The sequence below is a fragment of the Centropristis striata genome, chromosome 12 (assembly GCF_030273125.1).
Source record: "Centropristis striata isolate RG_2023a ecotype Rhode Island chromosome 12, C.striata_1.0, whole genome shotgun sequence".
NCBI classification, from domain to species: domain Eukaryota; kingdom Metazoa; phylum Chordata; class Actinopteri; order Perciformes; family Serranidae; genus Centropristis; species Centropristis striata.
Window position 1 is genome coordinate 25,424,438 of NC_081528.1, and position 11,837 is coordinate 25,436,274.

The 11,837-nt window shown below is 39.5% G+C and overlaps 2 protein-coding genes across 2 annotated transcripts; one reads left to right on the plus strand and one right to left on the minus strand.

Annotated features, from left to right (window-relative positions):
• Positions 1 to 696: 696 nt before the first annotated feature.
• Positions 697 to 3,995, plus strand: vma21 (vacuolar ATPase assembly factor VMA21). Its single transcript, XM_059345830.1, has 3 exons — positions 697 to 881; positions 1,154 to 1,263; positions 2,941 to 3,995. The coding sequence occupies exons 1-3, from the start codon at positions 826 to 828 to the stop codon at positions 3,078 to 3,080; spliced, it is 306 nt and encodes a 101-aa protein (XP_059201813.1). The 5' UTR covers positions 697 to 825; the 3' UTR covers positions 3,081 to 3,995.
• Positions 3,996 to 9,924: 5,929 nt separating this feature from the next.
• Positions 9,925 to 10,992, minus strand: LOC131981510 (gap junction alpha-3 protein-like). Its single transcript, XM_059345826.1, has one exon. The coding sequence runs from the start codon at positions 10,990 to 10,992 to the stop codon at positions 9,925 to 9,927; it is 1,068 nt and encodes a 355-aa protein (XP_059201809.1).
• Positions 10,993 to 11,837: the final 845 nt, after the last annotated feature.

Below are 11,837 nucleotides of genomic sequence, written 5' to 3' on the forward strand. Positions count from 1 at the left end.
ACACAAAATGTAAAAAAAAGAATCTAGATACAGCTGCAAACTGACAATGACAGTGCAGTGTATGTGTTTATGCATGCAAACACAAACACAACCCTAACCACCACAAGAATCCGATGAAAAGTCTGTCTTTTCTTTTTTTGTTTGATTCGTACGCCCTTACTGTTTTCCCACATTTTTGGCACATTACTGTTTTTTTGTGCTTCTGGTTGGATGCTGAACTGCATTTTGTTGTATTAGTTATCTGTAGACCTACGCTGTGCAATAACAATAAAATTGAATCTAATCTTGGTCAATCTAATCTAAAAATCAAACAATAGTTCTACAATATGGGGAAAAATCTAAACAAATAACTTTCATAGGTCAATTCTGACAAATAGTATGTTTATTTATGGTTGTTTTGATTGCTTCTGTGCTTTTACTCAGCTGACCTTTACGTGCAATGGGGTGTCTGTAAAATTGTTAGGTTGGTATTTCTTCTTAAGGGTTCTTAACACTTCCTTTGCCACTGCGTATATCGTTCCAAAGTATTGGGAACTGAGAAGACAGAAGAGACACACATTTCTCAAATGCTGATAATTATTCCCATAAATAAACTGTTTCCTCCAAAAATACCCTTTATTTCTGCAGGACATGAACCAAGTCTCTGACTTAGCCCGGCCTCGCGAGACTAGATGGCGTCAAACTCGTCATGTGACGGTCTCGTGACTCTATGCGGAAGACGGGATTTCAACAGTGACAACAAAACACAGACGGAGTTTGTGCTAACATTAACACGCTACAGTTTCCATTTTTTAAATCTTTATCTCGCCACCCAACAGCCCAGCAATGGACGGAGATGTCAGAGCAGCTTCAGACGCCGGGCCGCCGGCTTATTACAGAGGGTAAGGGAAACTAACTGCTAATTCAGCAGCTTACCTTAGCTACTTAGCTTCTTAGCTTAGCATCTGTCTTTGTGGAGTGACGCCTGTGCTATGACAAAGTTTACGAAATGCTTTTATTTGATGTGGCGTGGACGCAGAACACAACATTAAACGGGGCCAGAGGACATTCCCCACATCAGTAGATAGCATGTCAGAGTCCCGTTGCTCCTGAACAGTAAGGTGGCTGTCTTGTTTTCTGTCGGCTGACTCGTGAACTTGCTTCTCCTCTGCAGAAATGAAAGCTCCCTGGTTTCAGCCCTCAAGACACTTCTGTTCTTCACCATCCTGATGGTCACGCTGCCAATCGGGCTCTACTTCGCAACAAAGGCTTACATCTTTGAAGGTGAGTTTTGCAACAGTGCTTTGTGTATGTCTGCGGGGCGATGGCAGCCCTCAGACCCTTATCTCGTTTCGCTAATTTAGATGAAAGCAGCGCCCTACCACAAACTGTCCTCTTCACCTTGTTTCACCTCTGATCATTGTTACAGATAAAAGTTTTAAACAGTGACTGCATTGCTTGGGCTGACACAGATATTGAGACTACAGAGTTTAAAGTCCAATTACAACATTTCAGATGATATCAGCTGTTTTTCCAAATAATTGGATGAACATTAATAAACAGTGGTTTGCGGTGGGAAGGTTATACTGGCTTTATACTGTCTGTAAATTATCACAATAACATGTTATATATTTTTGTTTATCTTTATGGAGGCAAAAAGATATTTCCACACTGTAACACTAAAATGCTAATATCTCCAAATAATATAGGCTCGTAGATTTATTGGTCAGACTTTAATAGTAACAGAATGACAAAGAGGTGATTTGCAGCAACTACCTTTGCCTGGGGGCCACTGAGATGTGGCAGGATGCCAGTTAATAAACAATCAGATAAAAAATAATTTACTCATCTTTCTTTAGATTACTGATTTTCAAATTAACTGACTTATTACATTATTGGAACAAAGATTGTCACAAGGCTTATATGACAGATGAATCAGGCATTTTAATGAACTCAATAGCTGTTTTTTAGTTGTAAATGCTTTAGTTGGTTGACTTTATACAACACTAAACATAGCTGTAATCTCTTCCGTCATGCAACCTTTTAAATGTTGGAATGATTCATAAACAAACTTTTCTGTCAAAGGATCAGGAGGATCCCCACCTGGCCCTTTTTTTAAATAAACAAGCTTCATTTATGCTTTTTAGGCAATCTAGAACCAAATTAACATATCAATCCATTTTTTCATTGTGTATTATAACATGTTTAGTGGGCCACCCAGCATACTGTCTGACCCACAGACCGTCATTTGAGTAAACTCACAGGTGACACATTTGTGGCTAGTTACACATTTGATTTTTTTTTTTTAAAGGTAGGTATATTTATTTATATGCAAATATCCCTTAAATCCGGACATTAATCCTTTGATCCCCACAACTTGCTGGAGGGTTTAAAGGCATGTTTCTTTAAAATATCAGCAAACTTAAAACCATTTAAGGTCAACCAGCCAAAATATTTAGTTTTCTGTTTGGCTGTAAACAATTCATGTGTGATGAACATTTCTTTCAGGAAACATAAATAACTCTAAGCCTCAAATAGATCAAAACCAATGATCTCATTATATAAATGGAAGAAATAAACCATTTATACTAAACAGATCATGTAAAAACCTTAAATTTTGCACTACGCAGTCCAACTGGAAAGCCATGAATGACTTGAGACCAACAGTCATGTGAGGTATAAAAAAATCACGGAAATCTGAACTGCAAAGCCCACAATGACCCAATACAACCAGTAATATTAAAGAGATGGGAACCACAGTAGAAACAGCATAGAAAACTAGAAAAATTATGTCAATCATTCCAACTCTTATTTTCCTGATGGGCATTAAAACACATTTTCAATAGAAATCAGTGAAGTTATATGCCTCCTGATTTAGTTTCAACATAATCCAGACACTTTTGGCACTGTATCGCAGCTGCTTGTCATCACTGTCAACCATTCTCCACCTCCTCTTCCCAGGTTCCATGAAGATGTCAAGCTCTGACAGCTACTTCTATGCAGCCATTGTTGCAGTGCTAGCTGTGCATGTGGTTTTGGCTTTGTTTGTTTATGTGGCCTGGAACGAAGGCACGCCTAAAGGGAAGGGCAAACACGATTAAGGCATGTCCTTATCAACTCATAAGACCGGAGGAGACGGACAAAGACGGGCATGGATCTGCAGCCCCCCCCACCACCACCATGGGCTCCAGCACTTAACACAGCACCATCTACCAACCAACAGGCTGGGGGATCTGGTTTGCACTTAGGCTTTAACACAAGGTTAAAGCATGAGACTACTGTATTCTTCCCTGGCAGGAGGGAGTTGAGGCTTCTGGGTGTGTGTTTTCACCAGCCTCAGCAGGCCCGCTTTTTTGACTTTTTGATCTCGGAAAATGTTACTTTTGTTAACAAAGGACGGCCTCTATTTTTAAGAGGCTTTATTATAAGCTGCCATTTGGCTAAGTGCTGTAAGTCCCTTCATAGTAAGTTTGATGCGTAGGATAACATCTTCGGTTTTGGATGATGGCGGTGTACGCACACACACACACACACACACACACACACACACACACACTAACAAACACTGTATGTGCTTGAAATGTTTATGTATGAAGGACTGATTCCAAAATGCTTTTCATCCATAGCGTTTGCACTGCTAAATTAATCATTCTGTCCTCGAATTTCACTTCGTATCGGCAAACATAAACGGATGACTCGTAACTTCAATATAAACCCATAATGTGCTTAACTTTCATGCTGTACTCTGGATGGAAATCTTCATGATGTCTTGTCCTTAAAATAAGACTGTCCTTGTGAAAACATGTTTTTCTTTCTGTTTTATATATATGTGTGTGTGTGTAATGTCGTTAAGTAATATTTTGGAACTTTGAATTAGGAAATAATTGCAAGATCAAATTATATTTAAAGAAATGTTTTGTATTGAAGATGTTTGGTGATTTGCGGATGTTGTCAGTGAAGATGTTGTGTGGCGGATGAGAATGTTGACTTGCTTAAATAAACTTGAAACATGATAACTTTTTAGTTTTATTGCACATTTTTACTTATGCTTGTTTTGTAGCATTCAGTAAAATAAAATCCTTATTTTATTAGGGCCACGGGGCAATCGCAAATTTTGGGCAGTTTTTCACTTTGCACAGCTATTGCTGTATGGGACCAGTGCTCGGGGCAAAGTGAAAAACTGCCCAAAATTTTGCATTGAAGTGAATGGGACGGCCGGAAAAAAAAAAGAACAATAATTGGAGATTTTTAAACGTCTACTTCTCCGGCATAATTTCACCTAGAGACTCCATTTAAACTTTAAACAGTAGACACAAGTCTAGTGTATCGGTGTATTAATCCACGTTTCGATAGGTCATATAGTTTTTTAGAAATTCTGAGATTATAATGGGTGTGTATTGGGGAGAGAAAAAATTGTCAAAAAATAAATTTGAAAACTGCGCTCCAGGCTGCAAATTCCACTCTACAGAAATAATTTATTCATAGAAACGTAGGAAAATTTGTCTTCCCACTCACAATCCTCTGGTAAAGCTGTCAGAGTTATAGTTTGGGCGTAGGACGCACAGATGCGCCACCAACACGCACCAACAGCCTCATTGGCTCCCATATTAAAAATGTAGGAAGATCTAACAAAGCTATTTTTTCATTTTTTTTAAAAAACATGTAGACGTTCAGGAAGAACTCAGGACGATCAAAGTGAAGTCGGATCAATGATAGGTATTATGGTTTTGCCAAAAATGCTTTCTGTTCGAGGCCAGAAATTCCAATCTGTCCACCTCTGGCTGCTGTCTTTGTTCGGGAACATTCAGATGGCAGTTAATTCTGTTGATTGCTCTGCTCTGATTGCCTTTGATTCTTTGATGTGATTAGATACACGTTACACACACACACACACACACACACACACACATTTTGAGGTTAAAGGGCATAGGTTGCTGTATAAATAAATATCTGAAAAGGAATGCTTGTTGTAGGTGTTCTCCTTGTATATAATATACTATCATAACATTACTAGTATTTTTTTTTTTTAAATCTCTGAAGAATCTCATCATAGTGTACACACACCGGCAGTAGCCCCCGTGGCCCTTTCAGAATTTCCCCAGAGGAAATTTTCTAGTTTTTATTTCAAATTTTGTGCAGAAAAAAACTTAACCATTTGATGTTTCCTTTAAATAACAGTATGCTACTGATAAGAAAATCTATTTCTAAGTAGACACCATGGCCCTCAGGTTTCTTACAGGTTTTTAATACAAGCTGTCCTATATTGGAAAAAATCTGTGGCTTAATCCTGCGGCATATGAGAGATGACAGCAGCCTAAAAAAATCCAAAGTTATATCTTTGATAACAAGCTGTGATGGAATCTAGGATGAACATTTTTTTTTATAAATGAGGTCTGTGCGCGTGATAAACAAGCTGTGTCACACAAGAGTCCATGACTTCCCCTACCATCTGTTGTGTAAGCCACACCAAACCAAAATGTGTGCACAGAGATGTGTGTGTATGTACTTTATTTACTTTGATTTTTTTTCCCCCAAGGAATGTTCGCTTCGTTGTGCTGAAAGTTGAAATCAGTGCTTCCAATGAAAACAAACAGTATTTGTATTTAAGTATATGAAGTCTTTGTGTGGCTGTGTTTTATATATAGAAAGGTTTTTTATAGTGTTTATACCAGAAGCAAATTCAGCTCTCTCTACTGCTATATGCCCAGCATGCAAAAAAAAATAAAAATGCTACAGTTAATATAACTAAAATTGATTACCTAATTCATCATCTTTTATAAATAAATTTTATTTTGTGCACGGAAAAACAAAGCCTTTACTTTCAAAACGATTTGCCTGATTTTTTCTGAAGTCTAGTGAGAATCAATCAAGTTGCCTTAACATCACAAGACATCTCTACAGAGACAGTAGTTCATGAAGCACCTTATTGACTTATTGTGCAGAGAGCATCAGCTGTCACATGGTGGCAGCAAACAGTCAACCCATCCCCACAGACAACACAATATGGAGGCCATTCGAGGACTGACAGAAGCCGAGCCATAATGACGTTTTCTGCCTCAGAAACCATGTCAGCAGTTGATTTGTGTTCAGTTTTCCTCTGTGCCATGTGAGCCTCTTTTCACACACTGTATTCGGCAGAGTTTAGTGCTGGAGCTGTGCAGTCTGCACTGAGTTTAACAAGGCTGGTGTTGGTGATGAGGTGACAGGCCTGCAAGCAATCAGACTGATTAAGTCAGCAAACATCAGAAGCCTCGTTTTCCTTTTGGCAGATATTTCATAAGCCTTACCCTTGCGGCGACACAAAGTTGGTGCAAGGGCACGCTTCGCTTCTGGCTCTTTGTCATTTATCACACATTAGCAGGATGGGTGTATAGTGTGAGTGTGATGAAAAACAGACCAGAGCGCTGGACACTTACTTGACTCAGGGATTCAATCACAACAACACTCCTTGATGATTTTAGTCTGTGGGCCTAGCTCATCCTAAGATTCAAACCACATTCAGTGCAGACTCTTTGTGTCCATATGTGTCCTCATTGACCAAACAGAAATATACATCATACTAAACATTCATTATTTATGGTATATAGGTATAAATTATGGTCTGCCTCACAAAAGGTAAGGTGTCTCTGTGATTTGAATTCCCTTTGCCCAGCAGATGGCGTTCCCAGCAGACAACCCTCACATGAGCAGCATGTCAGTGTTTCAGTAAAAGTAAAGGGAGAGGGCAGTAGAGTACTGTGGTACAGCTGCTGGAAAATAATATAAACCATTGCACCACAGGGAATAAAAAAGAACAGAATAAAGTGATAGAATAAGTCATCTGGACACATAAAATTATATCCACCATTACACATAACCAAGGCAGCGCTTTTATTGTTTAAGTCTGTTATTTCCCATGAAACTCTGCTCAGGTGCCTTAGAGAGGATAGTTTGTGGCTTCAGCACCGGAGAAACATTATTAAGTATTTATCCCAAACATGTCATTTTATTTATTTTTTTATTTTTACAGAATATGAAGATTAAAAAAACACAAGATATAAAAGTTCAGGTTTTATTAGGATCTGCAAGAATAAAAAGTGACCTCTTTGAAAGTGATAAGGTTTCTATCAAAATAGCTACAATTAAAAACACTCTGCAAATAAATATATATTTGTTATAGAGTTTTCATTGTGTCTTAGGTGTTTTCCTGCATTCAACTTTGTAGGTACTCCCCCCCTTCTAAATAAGATTATTTGCCACAAGAATTAGAGTTTTTTATTTAACTGAAAGAAAACTTGACAGCTATCTCAGCCCCTCATCTTTGATTGGAGAATTTGAAATAATTGTATTAATGGCAAAAATTAATTTCACATTCCAATTGTATGACTTTATACTGTGGGGGTGATTATAGAAACATTTCTCTTAGCCAAGGGGAGGATCCAAAGAAAATAATGATAACACTGAAGGGCCTAACCTTTTAAAAAACATAATGTTCAAACTCTCCCCCCACGCAAGTCCTTTTTGAACAGTCCGTCTGCATTGAGATCACCATTCTTGTACAGTCAAGAGTGTCAGAGGTGCTATTAATTTCACTTGAGCTACAAAATGCAAAACCCCCATTGATCAAAGGCATGGCAGTTTAATCCAAAAAACCCTACTCTGTGTCATCTAATGTTAACAAATCACAGATTTTTATTGCGTGATTCGGTCACAATAGAAACCTTTAGATTACAATCCTCTGATGCAACTACAATTTGAAATGTTGGCCTGACACTAAAAGGATTTTATTTCAAAGTGCTGGATATTCATCTATACTCATAACTCATATCTATTCATCTGTCAGCATTTCATAAACACTTATAACCTTCTCAAAGCTGATCACTTTATTACATCTTAAGATGATGTATGTGTTAAAATAACCTCCTGTTTTATTCTCATATGTTAAATGTGACGTTTTTTAAGAATCAGAGTCTGTCCTGGTTTATGGAGTCATACGTTACAAATAACACAACTGACTGTGGGAGTCCTGAAAAACATTGTTTCTGGCACCACAACACACTAAAGTACAGAACAGTATGCCCAGACTACATTCAATCATATTTCAACACATTGAAATATTTTTTTTCAATGTTTAGTTTTTAATACAAGTTAAGTAAAGCTATTTGTTATTGTCCTGACATGTCAAGCATTGACAGAAAATTACAAATATAGCAGTCCAAAGTTATGAGACAGCTTCCTCGTCATCAACATGCTATGTCATTAATTTCAAGGTTTCCATACCAGAGGTGCCAGAGAGCTGTGCTTCCCAGCAGTGTAAGATGTGCATGAGCGGGATTTGCAGACAGCAAAGACTTTACACATGACATGTTTATTCCCGCTCGAGCACGTCAGTTTCGAACAGGTTGAAATGTTTGTGGGTGATGACTCAAGCTACACCTGGTAGATTCTCATTTCAGGGATTCGGTCTGAGCTACCATGTACTTTATTCAGAGCTACTGTGTATAGAAACTAAACATAACCATTTTTTTTCCCAACTCTTGAGTTGATCTTGATTTTGACTTGACTCCCCTTTTCCTGATAAAGACTCAAATCATAATGACTAGAGATCACTGCTAACTTTGCAAATTTAAGACAGATTTATTTCAAGGAATTTAACAAATATGGTTGGAACTGCAAATGCTTTACAGAAAATCAAATGGCACAAACATAGATATAAACACAGACAAACAAAACAATGTGCTTATAATTATGTACTTGTTGGCTGTCGCAATAAAAAGAGGCAGTACAAATGTGGGAACTCCTGAGACCAGTGCAATTTCTTTTGAGGCGCGTCCTGGAATTATGTCGAGTATATCCAGTGTCCAATGTGTTGTCAGGTATTGCACAACTCTTTAGTTCAAGTCGAAGCAAGTGAACTATGCTAAATGGTGACCTCAAAACACATAAAGAAAGTTAAATTTAACTATTCGCCCTATCTGATTTCTTCAAATGAGGTCAAGCCAGTGCTGAACATGTTCCTGCCCTGGATTCTGTTCCCAAAGATCTGGCACCTTTATATGCAGAGGTTCATTTTTTGGGGTTTATTCACATTCATGTAAAACCTGAGCAGGCTGTATTTTTTTGTTGATTTTGTTAGGCTCTCAGTGATAACAGTGAGCAGTGGAGAGATTCATATCAAACACAAATCAATAAAAAAACATTCACAACATTGACTGAAAATTATTATCACAAATGGTGTTTCATTGATCCTACAGTTTAGGGATCCACCAACACCAGGTATCATGACAATGTGTCTGATCTATTCAAATCAATTCTATGTACTATACACTATAATACTATACACTCACAATATGGATTATTTATTTATTTATTTGTGTATGCCTTTTGAATTATATTATTTGTTTATAATTTTGGTTATTCACCAAGTTGATGGTGGAACTTAATTATAATGAATTAAATAATAAACCCAAAGTGTATATCTACAGTATGTATCTATTTGTAATGTTTAAGTCAGTCACACATAAAACAATGATCCCAGCCACTTCCACATAGTGAGGCATTCAGCTTATTAATTAAACACTGGTATCAGAGTGGTTCTTTGTATCGGCCGATTACAAAAGCCCAAGTATCAATATTGGGACTGAAAAAGTCAAATCAGTGCATTTATTCTACAGTCTAATTTGAAATCCAATTTTCTTTTTAAAGAAAACTCAGCTATGGGACACTTCTCAGTGGAGAAGTCGCTCGAAGAAAATGAATCAGAAATGTGATTATTGACCTCAGTCTCTGCACATTACTGCACAGCTTCTCCATGTGCCCTAAAAATGTCACTCCTGTCTGAGCTGGAATGAGTCAAACCTGTGCCATCTCGAAGAGGGCAGTCAGTTCAGCATGTGTGAATGCTTCCGAACAACATTCGATCCCCTCCCAGCAATTTAAGACACCCTCAGAGAAACATTAACCTCCTCATATCTGCAGATCGTCTATTCTAGTCTTGTTGTTGCTGTGTTTGGCACTGCGGCCGGGCCTGGCCTGCGTAGGTGACCCAGGGGCTGATCCTGCTCCCTTCTTTCCTTTCAGGTCACATTCCTCTGGCATGCTGCTGCTCCTTTCCACCGCCAAGTTGTCTTTATTCTGTTTGTACGCCGCCTTGCTGTGGTAAGGGTGGCAGGAAGAGTCTGTGCCGTCAGACAGAGGGGAGAGGTTGTAGCTGGGTGCGGGCGGGTAGGGTGGCTGGACTTGGTGGAAGTAGTCGTCGTAACCCGGCGCATATGGCACCGCAACCTCTGCGGCCTCACAGGACCGTTCACCTCTCCTGAAGGTGATGCCCTGGCGACACTTAGTGAAGCCCAGGTGGTAGAGCTCTATGAGGTTGAGGAACAGAGACACGCTGGCCACTCCCAGCATGAAGATGATAAAGATTGTTTTCTCTGTGGGACGGGATATGTAGCAGTTTACCACATTGGGGCAGGGTGGCCTGTCACATGTGTACATGGGCCTCAGCTCAAAGCCGTACAAAAGGTATTGAGCCACAATGAAGCCCACCTCAAACAGGGTCTTAAAGATCACATTAAAGACATATGTGCGCAACAGCTCCCCCTGCAGGTGCACTCTGCCCTTGTCATCCCTCACCAGAGCCTTCTTGAGCTTAGCGCTCATAATAAGGGCCTGCTTGTCTGATTGAACTGTATGTTCCCTGGTCTTCTCCTTCTCTCTCCGCTTGTCCTCCATCCGCACCAGGTGGAGGATGTGTCCCAGGTAGATCAACGTAGGCGTGGACACAAAGATGATCTGCAGCACCCAGAAGCGGACGTGGGAGATGGGGAAAGTGATGTCATAGCAGACGTTCTCGCAACCAGGCTGTTTGGTGTCGCAGATGAAGCCCGACTGCTCGTCGCCCCACACCTTCTCCGTGGCAGCACTCAGGATCAGGATGCGGAAGATGAACAGGACGGTGAGCCACACCTTCCCAACCACAGTCGAGTGCTCCTGGGCTTTTTCTAGAAGCTTTCCCAGCAGGTTCCAGTCCCCCATGGCTGCGTGAGCTCAGATCTGGGACTGGAGGTACAAAAACAGTCAAAAATAGCTCCTCAGTTTGATTTTATGACTCATAAAATCAAACTAACCCAAAGTAAAAGCAAGCTTCAGTTCTCCTGGTGACTACAAATTCTCTAAACGTCTGATAAAGTTCAGCAGACCAAATGAGTCTCAAGGGAGCCAGGCTGTAACTGAGTGTACATCTGGAGGACTCTTCTGCTGAGCAGGTAGTGGCCCTTTCCACGTGGACGCAGACAGGATTATATTTACTTTAGGAGGGTATATATTTGGCAAGTGTGGACAGGGGGGAAGACAGGTTCCAGTCATGATTCTGTGGCTCCCGGACTTCATGGTCCAAGCCACAGCAACATGATCCACACACAAGGTGAAATCAAACACCAGAGAGACATGGTGGAAGTGCGAATTAGAAACAGTTGAGTAATGTCGGTACTGTCAGCTCCTTTAACACATTATGTTATAAATATATTTTCTGTGATGGATGGACTGTACAGTGAAAGGACAGCACATCCATGGTATGTCACTGTGAGGGAGAGTGAATTCTGATTACTGCTGAAATGTGGCAGGTGAAATTATTTTTTGTGAGCCACTACATCTAAATCTATCTAATGTTTTAGCAACTCCAGACTGGGTTGTAATTTCAAACAAACTTTCAATATTCAGCTCCTAAGCCCCCCATGACAAAAGATAACATGAACATTATTAGAAAAAGAAAGCTTCTAGCACTGCATTACCACATAAAATAGTATGTAAACAAACAACATGTACCCTAAGTAAGTTGTCTAAACTTTAACTCCGGAATGAATTTCAACCCACAAAGGTTT